The 22,430-nt window shown below is 34.1% G+C and overlaps 1 protein-coding gene across 2 annotated transcripts in view; it reads right to left on the bottom strand.

Moving 5' to 3' along the window:
- Positions 1-16,023, bottom strand: part of LOC149835844 (mitogen-activated protein kinase homolog MMK2-like) — a 36,702-nt gene extending 20,679 nt beyond the window's left edge. For both annotated transcript variants that reach the window (XM_090008787.1, XM_090008786.1), the window contains exon 1: positions 15,755-16,023. In XM_090008787.1, the coding sequence (XP_089864913.1) occupies positions 15,755-15,933 (179 nt within the window). In that variant the 5' untranslated portion in view covers positions 15,934-16,023. The remainder of the gene's footprint in view (positions 1-15,754) is intronic.
- Positions 16,024-22,430: the final 6,407 nt, after the last annotated feature.

The following is a 22,430-nucleotide window of genomic DNA, read 5'->3' on the forward strand; positions in this document are numbered from 1 at the left end:
GCAATGTTTTAAAGTTGGAATTAAAAGGATTTAAACCCTAAACCTACTGGCCAAGCTCAAGCTGACTTGTTTACAGAAAACACACATTTCTTTAATGCTGGAAGTAATAGAAATTGAAGTTGAAACCTACTGTTTGCAAGCCAAACATGTCCCCTATTTATTTTGCACTACATTATATGATATAAAATATATCTAGAAGTTATTACTACTTAAAAATCCTGTGCGAGTTGAGCCGAGACAAACACCTGTTGTTGGTGTTCAGCCTGCCAAGCTTATTTTACAAGTTCAAATGGCTCATCTCGTTTCACAGCCTTACATATAAGCCACAATAGTATTCAAATGATGAAATTATCACAGCAATGCTTGTGCAAAAGGACTATGACATCTCAAATTAAAGGACCATATAGCCTCATACAATAACCCTACATGAAGGACATTAGTTAATTACAAAAACAAAATGCAATATCAACTTAATAAGTGCGTTCACTTCTCCCAAATTTAAGTGAAGTCTTCATCCCAACTTGTGTTAATATATATATATATATATATATATATATATATATTATTTATTTTGCTGTGTACAGTTTTGTAATAGGTAATGCCATCAGGGGCATTTTTGTCTTTTTCTTTCTTGTAATAGGTGTTGTCCTCTAGGGACATCTTTGAAAATTGAAAGCATTCAAACTTTAGATTCTAAAAATTCTTGTCCCAAAAGTTATGGTAGTTCCAAAATTGAATTTAAACATTTTTTCAGTTTCTCAAATTTTTTATCATGGATGTGAAATCTCCTTCTCATCTAAGGTTTGCTCAGTGCAGGATCTCCGGTCCGGCAAGCAGATTGGCCAAGGCCATAGGAAAGGAGATCTCTACTTCATGGATTCTTTAAATCTTTCTTCAAAATCTTTTTGTAATTATGTCCAAGATAAAGACATTGAAACTTGGAATAAAAGACTTGGACATCCAAGCTATTCAAAGATGTATCTCTTCCCTTTTGTGGAAATTTTTTGTAATGAGAACGATATCACTTGCAAAGATTGTATTTTTGGTAAAATGAAATATATTTTGTTTCCAAGTAGAACCTGTATTTCCAAAAAACCTTTTGAGTTAGTACATACGGATGTATGGGGACCTTCTTCGGTCATATCAAAATGGGGTTATTCATAGTATGTTACATTTATTGATGACTTTACTAGATATGTATGAATCTACTTCCTCAAATTTAAATCAGGTGTTTTTTCTTTCTTTAAAAAAAAATCATATGATTTTCAAAAATCAATTTCAAAGCAACATTTATATACTTAAATCTGACTTGGGTAAAGAATATTTGTCTAATGATTTTTAAAATTATTTAAAATAAAATAGAATTTATCATCAAAAGTCATGACTTAGAAGCTCCCAACAAAATGGGTTAGTGAAAAGAAAATATAGGCATATTATGAAAACTGCAAGGACCCTTCTTATTTCTAAAGATATTCCAAAAAGTTTATGGGTCGAGCTCGTTCTAACATCAAAGGCTATAGAAGCTTTGATTTCAAAAATAATAAACTATATGTTTTTAAGGATGTGACTTTCTTAGAAAATGAAAATGGTTTCGATAAAGATAATAAAAAAGATGAAGTAGATTACACTTTTTTATTTGATCTCTTACCAAGAGAAGTTAATTTTAATTGTGATAATTCTTTGAATGATAACGAAGAAGTCTTAGTTGATGATGATCATGAACATTCTAATGATGAGAATGTTGGCTCATCTTTAAGTAATGATGATATAGTTAATAAACATATACAAATGTATTCTCGGTGTGAGCAACCACATCCTCCAAGTGCTTTAGAAAAATACTCACATAACCCTTCTATAGAAGAAACCGCTTTCAAAAGATCCAATCATGTCTCTATTCCACCAAGTAGGTTTGTGTCTTATGATACATTGACACCAAATTATAGAGTCTGTTTAATAGCACCACACTCATAGTATGAGCCAATACATTACAATGGAGCCAAAAACATTTCTTACTAGGTTGAAGCTATGAATATAAAATTAGATGCACTTAAGAAAGTCAAAACCTGGGAAGTAGTTAAATTACCTTTAGGAAAGAAAGCAATAGGTTGTAGATGGTTATTTAAGGTCAAAACCAAGAGTGATGAAATCCTAGAAAGATATAAAGTTAAATTAGTGGCAAAAGGATATTCTCAAGAATACAGAATTGACTATGAGGAAACCTTTGTACCTGTAGCTAGGATGACTAGTGTTAGGACCCTTGTAGCAGTTGTATCTATTCAAAAATGGCTTATATATCAACTGGATGTAACGAATGTGTTTCTTAATGCAGAACTAAATGAGGTACTTTATATGGATCTTCAGTCAGGATTTGATATCGAAAAGGGTAAAACTCTTAGACTAAAGAAAGCTCTATATGGTCTTAAACATGCTCCTAAGGTCGAGTATGATAGATTTAGTGATGTTATGACTCATCTGGGTTTTCATTCTTACTATACTAACAATGCTCTCTTTGTCAAAAGTACAGGTTCTAATATTGTTATTATTCTATTATACGTACATGACATTATAATAACCGAAAATGACAAACAGGGAGTACTGGCATTAAAATGTTTTAAAAAAAAATTGATATAAGTTTTTAAGATATTTCTTAAGTATTAAAGTTGCTTACTCTCCTCGAGGCTATATTCTTTCTCAAATTAAGCTTGTCGCAGATATTTATGTTAAATCTAGCATATCAAATGATAAGAAAGTTGACTCATGAAGTGATCAATGCAATGTTAAGGCTTGAAGATGTGGTTCTTCTTAAAGATTTCACATCTTTCAAACAACTAATTGGGTCACTCACTTGTCTATCACCATATCAAACATTACTCATGTTGTTCACTCTGTCAATTAGTTTCAGCATGCTTCAACTATAGTGCATATAAGTATAGTATTAAGAATTGTCAGATATATAAAGAACTCAATAACCAAAGGGTTTTTCTTATCCCCATCTTCATCCTTGGATTTACTTGCTTATATTGATACAGATTGAAGAGGAAACCCCAATGATAGAGTCTCAACTACTGATTTTTGTGTTTTTTAGAAGATTCACTAATTTATTGGAGATGCAAGAAGCAACAAAAAGTATCATTATCTTTAATTGAAGTTGAATATTGTAAGATGACTACAAAAACAATGGATCTTGTATGGCTAAGGAACCTTCTCATAGACATGAGAGCAGTTGTCTTAAAACCTTCGAAGATGTGTTGCGATAATAAGAGTGTAATCTACATCCATTAGCGAATAAAGCACATTAAGATGGATTGTCATTATATACGTGATGAATATCTGAGAGAAAATTTTGAATTGGCGTATGTCATATCGGAGTACTAGCTTGCAAATTACTTCACTAAAGCTCTTCCTGCACCTCGATTAATTTTTCTTCTTAACAAACTTTTGGTAACTTCACTGTAAGTTTGAGGGGGGGTGTTGAAATATATATATATATATTATTTATTTTGTTGTATAGAGTTTTGTAATAGGTAATGGCCATCAGGGGCATTTTTGTCTTTTTATTTCTTGTAATAGGTGTTGCCCTCTAGGGACAGTTTTGTAATTTTTTTTTTATTCTTTATTCTTTATTCTTTATTCTTTATTCTTTATTCTTTATTCTTTATTCTTTATTCTTTATTCTTTATTCTTTATTCTTTATTCTTTATTCTTTATTCTTTATTTTTTGTTTTTTGTTTTTTATTTTTGTTTTTTGAGTAGGAGCGCTATGATCATTTTGACCATAGAGTCTTTGGAGCCCCAACGATCATATTTATGACCGTTGGAGGGCTTCCAACGACTCTATTAGGAGCCCCTCCTCTCTCTTGTGTTGGCTATTTAAAGGGACCTCTTGTCCCTATTTTTTAATGCTTTTTCTTAAGCATTATTATCAATAAAGATAATATTTTTATGCTCTTGTGTACCTTTTTTGGCTCTTTGAAGTCCTTGTATGCACTTTGTGCTTGTGTAGTGCCTTAGTGCCTTTGTATTGTCCCTTAGTGGACTTGTATTTGTGCTTGTGCACTTTGTATTTGTATTTCCGCGTACTTCATTACAACTTGGTGGTGCTTGCAACCTCCCTGGATCCTTCATGGCCTTAGATGATATCTTCTAATTGATTTTAAGGCTTGAGATAAGATTGGACTATTATAAACTTTTTAAGAAGGAAACTGCACTAAATTTTCTATACATATTGTGCTTCAAGGATATGGAATAATTGATGCAATGGGATATCCTTATTGCAGACCCCAAACAAGTTTGCATGGCTTGCATATGAGAGGCACAAGAAGAGGATGCATACTGCCTGTACTCACCAATGGGGATGCAAATTGGTCAGATTGTGGGAATTACCAAATCTCAATAATAAGATATTCCTTCATCAAAACCAGTTACAGATTGAAGTAGATATGAAATGATTCTAACTGAATTCAGATCCTAACTGCCACCACTAACATGGTTCACCTATAGTTACAGAGCATATAATAGGTGAAAGCATGCTTCTCCAGAAGCTTGCTTCAAAAGTGTGAGATATCTCGCTTCCGAAATGTGAAGGAAATCTCTCTCCCCCCTACACTTCTCTCATGTTACTTATCACGATTTTCATGTTCTCCAAAAGTGGCAACCATGAATTTTAGATTTTGAAAAGAAAACCTTTTACACTAAAAAATCATGATACTCAAGAATGAACGTTTTATTTTAGTTTTTTAAAATAAATATTATAATATGTTAAAAAAGGTAAATAATAAGCTTTAATTAAAAAGAGTTAAAACTATTATTGGAAAATTAGTTTACAGCTTTACATTTTTTTCCCTTCTCTTCTTTGATGATTCAATAGTTTTTTAGTCCATTCTGTAGTATACAAAGCTATGTCACATGGGTGCGGGTGCGGGCGCGGGTGCGGGGATTCGGCACTTCCAAAAAACCCGGGTGCGGGGGTGCGGCAGGGGCAAAAATGTAATATATATATATATATATATAAAGGGGAAAGAGAAAATCCTTTACGCAAAAAAGGATTTGAAAAGCTCCTGCCAGGAGCTGTCAGCTGCTGACAGCTCCTGCCAGGAGCTGTCAGCTGCTGACAGCTCCTGCCAGGACTGACAGGAGCTGCCAGCTGCTGCCAGGACGGACAGGAGCTGCCTTTTCAAATCCGATTTTCTCTGCTGACAGCTCCTGTCAGCAGCTGACAGGAGCTGTCAGCAGATTTTTTTTTTTTAAAAAAAATCGCAGGAGCTGTCAGGAGCTGCCTTTTCAAATCCGATTTTCTCTGCTGACAGCTCCTGTCAGCAGCTGACAGGAGCTGTCAGCAGATTTTTTTTAAAAAAAAATTCGCAGCCCATCAACAGCTGTCAGCTGATTTTTTTTAAAAAAAAATTCGCAGCCCATTTTAGAGGGCAAATTTTAAAAAAAAAAATCCAAAAAAAAGGACCTAAATGATCCTGGGTGCGGTCAACGCACCCAGGATCGGGTTGACCGCACCCGGTGCCGCACCCACACCCGCACCCGCGTCGAGTCGCGTCGACGCGGGTGCGGCACCCTGCTAGCCGAATCCCTGTGACATAGATACAAAGTCAACTTCAATAATGCTGATGGTATACTTAGTATGGTGTAGCAATGCACTTTTCATGAAAAAAAAAAGAAACATAACATCAAGTGGCTTGTTTGTCATTTCTAAGAGCAGGCTCCAACTGAATTGGCTTGCATGGAAATGTAATGTTACAAGCTACTGTCAAAATATGAACAAACAAGTATAAGCAACATGCAGAATGCTATGATGATTTTCATCATTGTCACTGCTTGCCTTTAGAGATCAATGGATTCATCATGATGTCATATAGAATATGGAGACTACTGGAGCTGACTGTTTTATATGTGGAAAATGGTTTTTTTCATTGTGAAGAAGAAGAAGCAGAACTCACGTCGACATGATAGCTCAATACCAAGATTGAATAAAGAGGAATTCAACATGCAGTCATTCAGGTTACTTTCCTAAAAGCAAAATATAATGACACCGGCATAGTTGGTTGATTTCTCCATGAAATATGGATATTATCACTTAGGGCACATTTGGAAGTGGGAAAGTAATAGGAAAAGTTAAGGTAAAAAAGAAAAATTGTAAATTTTTCTATCCGTCACAAACAAGAGAAAATTTTTTAAAGGAAAAAGCTTCTAAAACTCTGGTTTTTTTATAAGAAATTTTTCTTCAACTAGGGGGGTAGAAGAATTTTTCATATCAAAATCTTTATGGGTTAGGGCAAAGCCCGTAATAAAACAAGGAGTCTTCACACACCTCACTCAAGAGGCATAAATCACACCCACAAATTGTTCAAAACACAAAAATCACTAAGGGCTTATGAAGAACGCAATCACAAAATGCACATACACAAGTCCGCTATGGGACAATCCAAAAAGCACTAAGGCTTACACAAGCACATGACTTAAAAATAATGAATTTATTTATCAAGGAGCTTCAAAGAAGCTTACGAATACAAGGGGCCTTAAGCCCTTATTTATAGACAATAAGAGGCCAAGAGGGAGCCTCCAAATAAACGTTGGGAGTACACACAACGACTATAAGAAGGTAGTTTACAAGAATTCCCTTACATAATGAGATAAAACCCAAAAATTAAAAGAATAAAGAAAAGCCTATTTTCTAACGTACAAAATGACCAAAATGCTCTTGGTGGGCAACCTAAATTACATTATTAATTATAGTTATATATATATATATATATATCTTAAATATATATATAACTATCCCTGAAATTATACATATAACTTAACACCCCTGCTCAAACTTACGACGATGTAACCGTAAGTTTGCAAATACAAAAGAACCCATGTCTTTAAAAGTCTTCATAATCTCCATCATGTTTCTTTATTAGTTCCGTCTATTGAAGGATGTATATAGTCTTCAACATTTTTGTTCAATCATTCGCTCAAAAATGACTCTTCAATACTCGAGAACCTCTAAATAGATCAGCAAGCCAAATATCCCAACTATACAAAAGAACATATATATCACAAAAACAAAGAACATTTTAAAATATTATTTGTTCAAAATATATTGATAATATGGAAGGAAGCATGCTCATAAATCATTTATCACTTTAAACATTCATAAAAACATTTATGAAAATATGCACAATACCCCAATACTTAGAATGAAGAAAGTAAAACCTACTAGAAAAACTTTACAGTCATGCATAAGATATGAAAAACTCAAGAAATAGCCAACAAATAAAAAAGTTAACATTAGGATAATCAACACATATATTTATCAAGAAAAAGCACATTAATGCATACAAGACATGAAATAGGATTTGTTGAGTAATATTAATACCATGAATAAATGACTCACAAAAAAGTGTTTAAATCATAAAATCTCATAAAGAAGAGTATTTGACTCATAAATAGATTTTCTTTTGAGAACAAGTCATTTTTACACGACAGAAGATATAAGAAATAGTTCAAATCATTCAATAAAGGTTAAGATAAGACAAATATGACAAACATGGATCAATCAAACATTATGTTTTAGAAGCAGTATTAATCATGCATATATAAATAAATCATGCAATAGTTTAGAGGTAACGAAAGAATCACTTAAGGACCAATAAAAACTTTTCTAAGAGAAAATAACTTATAAGAGATTTAAAATTCCATAAATCTCACGAAATAATATCTTGAAAAATAGTAAAATATATGCAAAACACACAAGGCAGCCTATCATGAAACAAATTTAAAGTGTCCTTAAGCATACAATTAAATCATATTCGATGCAAAATGCATGAAAATATTTCAATAATCATTTTCTATATAAGGATAAATGAGTAGTAAAAATTCAGAAATTTTATGGAGAGATTTAAAAAATCTCATATAACACAATGAATGATGTTTGTAAATCTCAACAATAGTTTGACCATCACAAGCAATCACCTCAATAGACCTTCAATCCTCAAAATCAAGTGTATCAGCGACTAGAACAAGAGCATAATCATAAAGCCACTAAAGGGGCCAAAGACACACAAAGGTGTGCATAAACATATCTGGTCTACATATAATGACACTCAAAACAAGTATATCAGCGACTAGAACAAGAAAAAATCACAATGCCAACAATGGACTACAATCACACAAAAAGGTGTGGATAAACATCTCTTGTCTACATACAATAACACTCAAAAAACAAGTGTATCAGCGACTAGATCAAGAGTATAATCATAATACCAACAATGGGCTAAAAACACACACGAAGGTGTGAAGAAAACGCTGCAACCGTCCTCCACCATCGACCACCACTTTTGTTTTTAGGTCTCTCTCTCTCTCTCTCTCTCTCTCTCTCTCTCTCTCTCTCTCTCTCTCTCTTGGGTCTGGTTGTTCCACCTCTATTTTTTGTTTCTCTCCAAAAGAGAGTGAAAAAAGAGGGAAATCTCTTAATGATTTTGGGTATGCTTGGATTGGGGTACGATCACATCACCCTACTTCATTGAGAATCAACATGGTTTCTCTCTAAAGCTAGCCTTCTTCGTTGACTTTGCATCTCTTGGGGAAGTGTTTGCTTAGCACAAACCATCACCTCCCTATATGTATATGCACCTAAACATGCCTCGCGTCCAGTAATCAAGGAACCAAGCATTTCCCCTCCCAAACACTACTACACACATCCACCACCCCGCTAAACCATCTATACCCACCCCCCACCTAAATATCCTCCACTTACACCACCTTACCACCATGGCTATATATCACCACCATGGGACTTCTCTAGAACATACATAAAATACTACCTAGATGTTCACAGTCTTATATTTATGGTAACAAGCAAGGTTGTCCCGGTACAATATGGTATGATACACATTGTAACTATGAAGGAAAACGATACGATTCGCACTCATATCGCGATACGAGTGTGCATCATACCTATATCGTACGATACAGGCTCGGTGTACATAAAAAGGGCCAAAAAGTAATTTCTCGAGGGCCGACTCTCTCATTTTTATAGAGGTCATTGGAGAGGTATCCACGCACCCTAAGACTCGTGAGAGCGATTTGGGGGTCGATCCATGTGCAAGAGAAAGGGATTTTGTGATTTCATCAACAGTGCATTTCCACCATTTTTTCACTCAATGAAGTGGGTTAAGGTTGAAAAAAAACTTTTTTCCTTTTTATTAAGCTTTTTTGGGGGAAGATGGCATCAAATGATTCAACATGGCAATGGGACACCCGAATAATGAGTGAAAACCTGTTGAAAATTGAGTACATCTATTGTCATATTGTTATTTCGGGTGGTATCTCTCGATTGAAGCATTATTTAGCTGAAACGCATCTCAAATGTTGTGGTCTGCATGTCAAGTAAATTACCAGATACCGTGAAATGGCAATGTCAGCAATTACTTAATGGTTTGAGAGAAAAAAGACAAGAGAAAGATATGAGTGGGGTGGAAATGAGGTATGTGAAGCCCTGAGAGGACGAAGATGAGCTCCCTACTTCTGATCCTACAACCCCACCTTTGCCTTAGCGTAGCATCATAAGTAAGAAGTTCTGCAACGAAAGGAAAAAGTGTGGTTGATGCTAGTAGTAGTGTTGTGGGCACAAAAAAAAGAGAAAGAGGAGTAGGAGGGAGTGCTTCGAGAGGAAGTACAGCTAGAGGCTCTATTATGAGCTTTTTTCATCCTAAGACTACCCCTGGGGCGCAACCCGACATTCATACTGCTATGACTCCTCAGTATTTAGTTGAGCAGGCGAATGTCGCAGTTGGGAGATGGCTTTATGATGTATGCATTCATTTAAATGCGACAAATTCATTTCATTTTCAGGTTATGGCAGATGTCATAACCAGTATCGGGTCTGGATACAAGATACCTTCATATCATGCTTTAAGATAAAAGATTTTAGATGTTAATGTGAATAAAGTGAAGGCTTATTGTGATGAGATGCGGTCATGGAGAGAGACTGGGTGTAGCATCATGGCAGATGGGTGAACAGACAGAAAGACGAGAAGCTTGATAAATTTTATTTTCTATTGCCCCAAAGGAAACATGTTTTTTAAATCAATTGATTTGTCTGATATGCCCAATACAGCAGATGTATTGCTGATGGTTTTTTATCAGGTTATAGAAGAGGTTCAGCCTCAAAACATTATACAGTTTATTCCTGATAATGCAGCAAATTATAGGGCAGGAAATAAAGAATTGGCAGAAAATTTTGTCATTCTTTTGGATCCCATGTGCTGCCCATTGCATAGACCTCATGCTTAAGGACATCGGCAGCATGAATGAGGTACATCAGACAGTTGAATGCGGCCAAAAAATTACTAAATTTATTTACAATCATGCATGGGTTTTAAGCCTAATAAGAAAGCCCAGAGAAATTGTAGATATTGCATTCAGAAGTGAATCATGGGATTTATGCACGAAGTTGTTGAGAATAACTATACATTTGGTGAAGGTGCTTCGATTAGTTGACAGTGAAGACAGACCATATATGGGTTATCTCTATGAGGCCATGGATAAGGCAAAAGAGGTCATTAGAGATAATTTGAAGGGAAAGAAAAAATTCTACATACCTATATGGAACATCATTGATCATAGGTGGACTGGACAACTTCATCAACCCCTTTATGTTACAGCATATTATTTAAATTCTATATTTAGATACTCTCTTACATTTAAAATGGATAGGAAAGTCAACAAGAGACTTTTGGATTGCATCAAAAGGTTAAACACTAATTAAAGCATTCAAGATCAAATTTATAAGGAAATGAAAACTTATAATAATGCATTGTATGATATGGGGAGACCTAGAGCAGTACAAAACTATGTCACGATGCGTCCAGGTAATTTATTGTCGATTTCAATTTTAATATCATATAGTTATTTAGTTATGATGTTTTGTATGATTGTATATTTGTTTGTTATATTGATTTTTCATTTTCTTGATTTTTTTCATAATGTGGTGGGCTAGGTTTGAAAGTAATGTTCCAAATTTAAGAGCTTTTGTCATTCGCATTCTTAGCCAAACATACAGTGTAAGTGGATGAGAGAGAAATGGGAGTGTCTTTGAGCAAATCCATACCAAAAGAAGAAATATATTAAAGCACATAAAGGCTCAATGATCTCATCTACGTTCGCTACAACTTACAACTGAGATAGAGGTATATAAAATTATACAACAACAACAACAACTACGCCTTCATCCCAAAACAATTGGGGTCAGCGATATGAACCAAAAAAGAAATTCATTTTGGGTCTTCCACATGAATCCTTTTCCTCCAATCATTTCTATCCAACGCCATGTCCTCGGTGAGGTTCAAAGCATTCATATCCTTTCCTATCATCTCCATCCAAGTCTTTCTAGGCCTACCGGTATATAAAATTATAAAATTTATTTTTCATTTTCATTCAAAACCAACTAATTTTAATTTTTTCATGTCATCTTTTTAGGCAAATCGAAAAGTTATCGGTAAGGAGGCACAAAAGATAAATTTGATCCTATTAGTTTGAAACATTTTGATGAATTGGATGCATGGGTTGAAGAAGAAGCAAAGACTCTTTTGAATGAGGAGGACATTTTGTGGATTACCATGGAAGGAGCACAATAAGTAGATTATAAAGACTCCACGTATCTTAGAGACGATTTGGATGTCGAAAGAAGACAAGAAGAAGAAGAAGAAGAAGATAATGATGATGATTATGATTATTGAGGTTTTATATAATATATTTTAAAAAAACTTGGTTATTTAACACTTAATTGTTCATAAACTTGGTTATTTTGTTTTTGTTTATGTAATATGAAAGTATGAGTCTTGTATCATGTTTTTAATTGCAAGACATTTAATATTTTGCATTGTTCTTGTGAGGTATGCATGCAATAATATATATGATTGTATATTAGTTGATGTTTGATGATGTCTTATGCAAGGTTGTAAGTATCGTATCGTTACCCGTATCGGTTGGGCCCAAGGTAACATCGTATTGTATCGTAAACATATAAATGTTTAATAAAAAAATTCAAAAAAATAAAAAAAATAAAAAAATAGCAAAAATTCTAAAAAAATCATATCACATGAAACAATGAAGAATTGCACAAAATACAACCATAAAATCACATATGATTTGTGTCTCTAAGAGCCGCATAAGACATCATCAAAGATCAACTAATATAGAATCATAGATAATATTGCATGCATATCTCACAAGAACAATGCAAAATATTAAATATCTTGCAAATAAGAACATGCCACAAAAGTCACACTTTCATACTATATAAACAAAAATATTATAGCAATAGTTGCACTCGATTTTCAATCGGTTTCCACTCATGACTTGAGTGCCCCATTGCCATGTCGGATCATCTTATGCCATCCTTGTTGGAGGAGTGCAGAGTTTGATTTCTACCTTGATATAAATCTTTAATTTATCGCAAAACCCAAAAGTGTCATATTGTATTGTACGATACGATACTTGCAACACTGGTCTAATATGGCTCATAGCGACATAAATGCTGCATATGTGGTTTTATGGTTATATTTTGTGTAATTCATTATTGTTTCATGTGATATGATTTTTTAAAAACTTTTGCTAAATTTTACTGATTTTTCTTGATGTTTTTGTTTTTTTTTAATTATTAAAAATTATGATACGTTTATGATAGGATACGGTGTAACTATGGGCCCGACTGATAGGGTTACGATACGATACAGACAGCCTTGGTAACAAGTGGTTCTTGCTGCTGATTTGATCTGCTTTTTGGCTGTTGGACTGCCTTTGAGTTAGATAATTCAAAATTGGGACGGCACATGATCATTTCTACATAAAATAGTCCTATATTTGGCTAACAAGCTGATATTCTCCAGCTTATTTTTCTTATTACACACAAACAAGCAAAAAAAAATCTCGTACTTTTTCAGCCCGTTTTTCTCATGCTACAATCAAGAGAAAAAAATTATTTTGGAAAACTTATCATATCAAAACTTCTCATAGGCAAAAAAAAATCCTATGAGATTTTTTCTTGCTTCCAAACATACGTGCTCTTAGGACACGTTTGGAAGCGAGAAAATTTCTCATAAGAAAAGAAAAGTTTTGATATGATAAGTTTTCCAAAAGAAAACTTTTCGCTTGCTTGTGTATCATGAGAAAAACAGGCTGGAAACGAAAGAGAAAATTTCTCACTTGTTTGTTTGTGCATGGAAAATTTTTCCTCCTAGATAATCAACGGTAGTTCTCCTTGCTAACCCACTAAACCTGTTTATTGGTCCTGTTTAATGGGCCCAGCTCAACCCACTGAGAATCTGGCCCGATAAGATCTGGGCCTAGCCTGAGCCCAATAACAGTTGGGTCGAGCTTTCTGTGAATTTGAATACAAGAGTACAAATTTCAATCCCAATCAACTTGTCAAAAATATTCCACCATCAGACCCTCCAATCACATACTGAGCAATTCAACAAACAAGTATAAGAAACACAACCAACTGCTCATATTCACCCATCAAATTCACTGCCTAAAGTTTGTTACACAGATCTTGAATTCACTCTGGTTAAGTACCAAACATGTAAGTTGGACCAAGCCTTCAAGTTGAAGTAATTCTTTGCAGCCTTCTACCTAGACTGGCCAAGAATAGAACCAAATTGTAATACTTGAAGGCTTCATCAGTATACCCAGGTTACAGAAAAAAGTCACAAATTACATGCAAAACTCAGGCAACTTAGCCATTAGTCAAATGAATCTCATCTGTTAAAATATTGCAGAAGAACCAGTCGAATCAACCCACATGCCACCCTTCATAATTCTTGAGATAGTCAAACATGGTAGCACATATGATGGAAATGAGTGCATCAGATCACTACCACCCAAAGGTTTTACACATCTTGAGATGGACAATTTATTGACTGCAAGGTTCACTAACTGCTGTAAACAGCAATGCTGCATCTGCAGACCAATGACATGCAATCTACCAATGCAAAAATCAAATAATGAAAGTTACAAAATAAAGAGAACCAAAAGTTTCTTTTATATTAAAAAACCTGAAGAATATTGTTTCTACATCAAGGTTATTATACAGGGTGACGTCAATGGAGATCTCAACAAAGCTTGAACAAAACTCAACAAAAATACCAAAATACCACTCAAAAGTGGAATACACAGCCTTCTAGACCAAAATCAACAAGAATGCATCAAAATGGAGTGCTTAAATACCACCCATAAACTCAAAATAGGTTTTGTGATTCAGAACATTGTTCCCCACCTTTTACATAAAACCAAAAGAACCTGCAGAGAGAGCCAAGATAGGCTTTGCCAATCGGTTTGCCCCTCCGCTTTGGTTACTTGGTTAGCCCTCGAGGAAGAAAACGTCAACCATGGAGGTGTTGACGATGGAATGAAATACCATATAGAGAGAAAGAGAGAGGGTTACCTTAAGCTTCAAGCGAACGAGCACCTAGCAAGCAGGAGAAAGTGGAGGGGGCGTCTCTCCCTGGTACGCAGCAAACGAAAGAGAAGGAGCGAGAAACCTAAGCCCAGAAAGTTTTTGATAGGAATGATTCCTCCACCTTTAGAGGAGTCTTTCCTATAAAAACACTGTACCTTTTTTCATTTTTGCTAGTTTGGAAAGGTACGGTTTTCCGACCTCGGTTCACTTTTTTCGACCCTTTCAAAAATTTCTCTGAAAGTTTTTCTAAAAAAGAGTACACTTTTTTATATGAAACATTACTCAGGGGAAAGGTGGAGGAATGTTTCCTCCCAAAAAAATAGTGACGTCCACTCTCCACCACCCATCTCACCACCACCACCACCCGCAGTCTCACCATCATCACAACCATCCATCTCACTATCACTATCACCACCACCAACCTCAACAGCCTCAATCCTCAACCCAGCCGCCAGCGGGTGTACGCGTTCACGCAGTGCGATCCGATTCTCATCTGATCCCACGACTTCCAGAACCTCAGGTCCCGATCCTCTGCAGAAGCACCGCCCTCAAAACCCTAGAATCGTCGAGGACGACAAGCACGGCCTCCCGCCGGCTGCACCGGAGGGAGAAGTTGGGGAGCTTCACGATGTGCTTGAGCTTCCCCTACGACTTTAGGTCCAGAATTTTCATGTAAGGAATCCGGTCGCAGATGGTCGGGAGGTCCGGAGACCACGACTTCATCTCCTCCGGCGACATCCATGGCAGCTCCGATCTCTTCGCCCATTTCTTCTCGGAGACCTTCGCAACGACGTCGCCTCTGACCAATGGGAAAATTTTCTCTTCCTATGAGATTTTTTCTTGCTTCAAAACGTGCCCTTAGTTTTCAAATGAGAAAAATCATCTTTCCGCTTCCTTCCAGGACTCAGTAATTCAATGAAATTAGCCATGTTCTAACTCATGGCACCTACTAATATATTAGATACTTTGTCAATACACTTAACACTAAATTTCTGTATATTAATAGATGCTGGCATTCTCGATGACCTAAATAATCCTATTCTTATTTTCTTTCACTTTTCTTTAACATTGCATAATGCACTTAGGAAATTATAAGACCCCAAAAGGTCCAAAAATAAACAAAGAATTACATAAATCTTTATATTTCACTATATTTCTACAAAACCCACAATCTAAAAGAAACATAGACCAATTGTTCCAATGCAAAACACTAAAAGATTAGAATCTGAACTAATTCAAGCAACCCAAAGGAACCCAACACAGAGAAAAAAAATAAGAAACAAGAAAGATGATTACCAAACGATGCCATAGGCGCCTCTACCGATAGGCCGCAGTGGAGGGACGTACTTTCTTGACACTTCAAACAGATTCCCGTAGAGATTGTAGCGAATATAGCGCCCACCATGAGTGAGAACTCCCTTGATTTGACCATCACCCGAACTGCCAGCACCACTACCACTTGAATCTCCAGCCATCTACGAGAATGAAGCAAAATCTCCAACAAAGATCGGCAGAGAAGCCCAAATGGACAAGGCGGTCAATGCCCAAAGTAGCAGCTCTCTCTCTCTCTCTCTCTCTCTCTCTCTCTCTCTCTCTCTCTCTCTACCCAGAGCACAATTGATTTCTCTCAAATATATATTAGCATTGAAAACTTTTGTTGGTTTTATCACATGAAATAGGAAACAGTCAAGTTCAAACTTCCGTCCCTCCTTCCACTTTAAGTCTTAACCCTGTCTCTATCTCATATAATCGACATGTCAGCATTTGATTCCGACTCATGGATAGATTTTTATAAGGTTTGAAAAATCAAGGGCTTAAAAAAGTCCTAAATACTATTTTTTTCATCCAAAAATACATGTTCCAAGTATCAATTTTTAGTAAGTCAATCGTGTTGAACTCATTTATGGGTCATATTTTAAAAAAATTTACTGGAAATCCATTGACATGTTTGATTTCAGCACCTTGCCCATTTTATAAGTTTTTATTTTCTTATATATATAAAGAGAGATAAATGGGTAGTGCTAAACCAAATATGCTCAATGAAACGTTCTAAATGGGTTTTTATGCTCTTCTGGTGTTCTTTTTGCATTTCTCACCCCATAAATGTGTTGGGCTTGGTCGTTTTATGAGAAATTCACACCTGATCCATGTATTATCATGAAAAAAAAATGATATTAGGAGCCTTAAAAAATTACAAAGATTTTGGATGGTTAATTTTTTAAACATTATAAAAACCCACCCATGTGTGGGAATTGAACACTTCAAGTGTTGATCTGGATAAAATCAAGTACATATATCACATTTGTGTGGTCAAATTTTAAAAATAAAACTAAAAAAACTATAAAACTCATTTAGCACAATTCATTTTATTATATTTAATTTAGCACCTACCATTACTCATATAAATATGTATATATATAGAGAGAGAGAAATACCTTCCACCTAAATAAAACATGTTAAATGGGTTTTTTTTTGTTCTTTCTATGTTTTTTTGCAGTTTTAACCTCATAAATGTGTTGGGCATGGTTGATTTACTAGAAAGCCATGCTTGGATTATGTGTTTTCGATGAAAAATGATATTTAGAGCCTCAAAAGTTTACAAAGATTTTGGATCGTTGATTTTTTAAACATTATAAAAATCCACCCGTGTTGGAATTGAACTCTTCAAGAGCCTATCCCTCTAAAATCAAGTACATAAATCACATCTGTACGGTCATAATTTAAAAATAAAATGAAAAAAGACTAAACAATTTATTTAGCATATTTCATTTAGCACATACCCATTACTCTATATATATATATATATTGAGAGAGAGAGAGAGAATAAGGTGTAATAGTGGATGACATATATAAGTCGTCCGCTGTTAATGGGCATGTGTTCATCGCTGATCGAGCACACGATCAGCAGGTTGTGCGCATTATACATAAAAACAAACTTTAGCAGCTGTCATTTTTCCCACCTAGGCATTTAGCGATCAAAGACTGCCACTAAATAAAACATAATCCGGCATCCAACGTTAGCTCGACAAAAGGGCTCCCTGTTATGCCTTTTCGTTCGTATATATATACAATTATTCGTGGACTCAAGGATGCGTGATTTGGATTGGACTTGAATTTTGAATTTTAATTTTTTTTTCAAAATTGGACATGAGGATACATCTGTTTTTAATTTTTAATCAATAAATAATATTTCTTAGTACCTTAACATTAGAAATAGACTTTTTATTGAAATAAAATTAAAATACAATAAAATGTTATTTTAAAAATACTAAAATAATGACATATGTGTCAGGGGTGTCCAAGCATGTCCACTAGTGTCACTAGGAGCAGCCAAAATGGCATGTCCTTGTGATATATATATATATATATATATATATATATATATATATATATATATATATATATATATATATATGTGTGTGTGTGTGTGTGATAGAGTGCAATCAATCGAACAAGTGTTTTGTCTAATCAATAGCACACTCTAAAAGTGAGCAAAATGACCCTTTAGCGATAGTCATGACTGTTGCTAAAGGCTGTTTTAGTGAAGGCTCTCAGTGTGTGAAGGGCGTCCATTGTTACACCCTTCTCTCTATATACACACACACACTAAAAAAGAGTCATTAAAATATGAGAACTGAAAATATGAAAAATACCATGTGAACTAGGCCATTTCCGATGCTTTTTTTGTAAATCCAATTATGTAGATGTATTCGGCATAGTGAAATTGCTAGGAATCAACAGTTGGATTATTTATTTTTGATAAAAAAAAATATGATTTTTTGATGCTTTAATATTTATGCAGATTATGAGCAGATCATTTTTAAATCCTTAAAAGATCTTGTTCATGTATCATAATTGGATGATTCAAGAGCTGGTCCTTATAAAATCATGTATATAGTTCACATCCATATGATTAGATTTAAGAGAGAAAAAATCATTAAAAATCATGGTTTACACGTTAGTTTTCATATTCTAGTCACTCAAATAAAAAATATTGGCTACACTAAGGTAGGTTTGGTTGTGTTTTTGAGAAGTGAAAATACAGTTACAAATAGGTTTGTATTTCAAATCTCTCTTATGAGAAAGTGAATCTTCTAAATTTCACTTTTTGATTATGTGCCAACTCACTTTCACTTTTATGAGGCTTACCATGTTTAGCTATTTTTGCGGTATTGTTCAAATGAGATTCACTTTCTCAAGTGTATTAAGAAATAAGTGAATCTCATGGTTCCTATATATTGTGCACCGATAAAATTTGAACTCTTAAAAAATCTGATGGATCAAACGAATATAAAACATGTTTTTAACTAAATAAATTGTATATATACATTTTATTAGGGTTTCATTAAAAAAAACTTTTAATCGTAAATGTGATAGAGCAGGTAGTTTGTACTAGAGGATACAGTACAGTCGAGGGTAGCTAATATTTTCCCTATGTTCATTGAAAACTTGTCGGTTATCTGATGTTTCCCTGAAAAAAATACTTTTGTTGGTTGTATGATTGTCTCACAAGAAACAGGAAACGGTCGAATTCAAACTTGAGCCTCTTCAAATGATTCCCGCTTTAGCCCTTTTGGTTTTAAAGTTCTACGCATGACTACAAAACCCCCAACTCGGTTGTCTTTTGCTTTTGCTTTTATATCTTGCCTTCACCAGCTCATAATGATCATACATTAGTTTTCTTCTTAACAAAGATTTTATTTTGAGTAATTTATGAAAAGCTGCTCAATTAGCAGCCATTTACAAAAAGTTTACCATTTTGATACTTGCGTTTAGCAGCCTGCTTTCATAATTTAAGTTTCATAAACAAGACTAGTGTTAAAATCATTCAGTTGCATTTTTTAGTCAAATAATGTTTAAGTTTGCTGCAATCTGTTGAATTTACAACAGACTTAGCAAAGTCTTTTTTTAATCTAACATTAGAGGTGTGTCTACATGTTTTTTTAGTAAGAACCAGCTTTTGAATCATCAGAATTCAAGTTGTATACAAGTTTTTCTGTTGGTACAAAAATCAATAACTATAACACTTCTTTTCTTACTAAAAAAACATATTTTCCTCACAAAACATGATACAAGAGTCAATTCCTGCTAAATTAACCATGCTGAACGCATCTTCAAGGTTGGATTTAGTCAAAACAACTTGCATCAATTGTTTGTATCAAATATATATCTGTCAAAGTGACTAAACTGCTTGCTTTCATTATTGTTTTGTTTGGCAAAAGACCAAAAAATAACAAAAGATAAGTTGTTCTGTAAAATAAGATAAATGTCATTTTGTACCTTAGGCGCGAGTATTTGAGATACATTCTTGTAAAGTAGAGGGGAATGTAATTACACAAACATTGGTCGGCTTTTTGTAAACAGCTGGTAAGTTTTCTGTAAATTGCTCTTTATTGTTATTTTTTTAAGGGAACAACTTCCCATTTGCGATTAAAAACTATTAAATAAAAATTGGGGGATAACTTTGTTAGGATTCGAGCCACTATCTGCCCATTATAAATTTTTTCATTCATATGAAATTCATTCAAGGATTTTGAAAACCTCCCCAATGGATAACCCTCCCAAACCTACCAAATGGATGTTTTATTGAATATTTGGCATTTTTTTTTTCAAATTTCCGACTTATGCTTGCTTTTATAGGAATCAGTTCTTGGAGCATTTGAATCCAAGGCATGAATACTCTTTTATAAGTTTCAAAAATCAACGGCACAATTTTCATAAATTTTTGAGGCTCAAAACACCATTTTTTTCATCCAAAATTCATGATCCAAGTGTTGATTTCTAGTAAATAAATCGATCACGCTGAACACATCTGTATGATCATAATTTTGGAAAAACACAAAAAAAATCTATTTAGTAGGTGTTTAACCGTTTTCATTGGAGAGGTTTTCATTCACCATTCACTCAATATTTTATTTCATTCTTTCATTCAAAAAAAAAAATAAAAGATAACCGTCCTGCAATTAAAGCCCTACTGAAGACACAAGGTATACATGTTCACTTTGGTCCAACCTCCGAAAGGGGGACTCACGTATTCGCATAAGATCAGCCTAGCTTGAAAATAGCGTTTGGCTGGACCTTATCGTTCCCTTATTATTTCCACTCTTTTAAGGTCTTTTCTAAGTCAAGCACACTAACTAAAGGTAATATAAAGATGGTGATCAAGAAGGACAGATCTAACAAATCAATGTCCAAGCCTTTCACTAATTAAGTCAAACAGTCTCCAAAAGATTCTCGTGACTGAACCAATGGACTTTCTGTTGGAAAATGAAGGTTGGATCTGAGTCCTGACTGTCTTTGCCGACTCCAACATGGCATGATCCACCCCGAACCCTCTCCTGCCTATTGAAAGCCCAAGAACTGTCGCAAAGATACGGGTAAGATCCGGGATGTGACTTGAGTTTGACAGGCGAGTCATAAAAAAAATTGAAGAGTAGGATGTGCCGGTGGTTTTTTAATTTTTAATCATTTTTTTTATATTTTAACATATAAAATATAACGTTATTAAAAACTTGTAAAAATAATACAATAACATTAAAATAATATCTATATGTGTCAGAGTTAAGTTGTCATCGTGTCACTGTGACATAGGCAACTGTTTGACCTGAACGATTGTAACCATTACCTAACCACAGATTGCCTATAAACAAAAACCCAACTGTTTGGTTAGGAATCATAGTTAACAATATTTGAAAATAACAAAAGCTACTCGGTACTGAACACATAATTAAAAAGGAATAGCATCTAAAAGACAAATGAGAAAAAATGGTATAAAGAAAACGAACCACAAGAAAATTGACAAATATTGCGTAATGTAGGCGGTTGAAAATACCGCCTTGTCTACATGTCATAATCTTATAAACAAAGAGTCAATTCCACTAAGCAAAACATCTAAATCACGTCTCAAAGGTTACTTTTATGAAAAATAACAAAAATATAAAAAAACAGAAAAAACTGATTAATATTAATCCATATATATATATATATATATATGGGGTAAGGGCCCCTAGCTGGAACTCATAGGAGGCTGTTTTGACCAAATCTGAAAACATAGATGTGTTTATCATGAACAAAATGGTAGGAATAGACCCTTGGATGGCATTTTTTTATGTGGAAAATGCAAATCTTTTAAGGGTTGAAAAGTTCAGTATGTTACTATCTTATAGGCCATTGACTTTTAAACTCTGACATAAGCATTGGAAAAACATGATCCAAAAGCATGCTTTTATTAAACCAAATATGTGAATCGCATCTAGAGGGTTAGATGTGCAAAAAATTAAATAAAATAAAAAAATAAAAATTTTCATTAGAAGGTTCCTTACCCACAAGGGTAATAAGCAATATATATATATATATATATATATATATATATATATATATATATATATATATATATATATATATATGTGTGTGTGTGTGTTTGTGTTAATATTTGGTGGTATTGGAAGCACACTCTTGAGCTGAAAATCATAGGTTCAAGTTTCATCGACTCAATATGACCATACACATGTGTTCAACATGCTTTTAGCGCATTGTGGGCCATTGATTTTTAAAGGCCTTGAAAAACATGCTTACATGTCACAATCATATGATTCAAAACTTTCTTTCTACTAAACAACCTTTGTATATCACATTTGCAAGGTCAGATCTAAAAAAAAAAAGTCCAAAAAATATAAAACGAAAGTGATTTATACTTAACCGTTTTGTGCCTTTAATAACACCAAATATTAACCTATATATATATATATATATATATATATATATAATAAATTTAACATTAAACCAATTGAATTTGACATTAACAATAATTAATTGATTGAAATGATCAAAATACCTTTATAAATAAAGATATTTTTCAAAATACATTATCACTTTTTAGGGCTAAAAAAACTTCTACTTTTTATACTAAAATTTATAAAGTACACTATTTTTTAAAGAATGACGTTTGACTTTTTGTGTCCATCCAAATTAA

This window comes from Nuphar pumila, chromosome 6 (assembly GCF_984573655.1).
Source record: "Nuphar pumila chromosome 6, dmNupPumi1.hap1.1, whole genome shotgun sequence".
Classification (NCBI taxonomy): domain Eukaryota; kingdom Viridiplantae; phylum Streptophyta; class Magnoliopsida; order Nymphaeales; family Nymphaeaceae; genus Nuphar; species Nuphar pumila.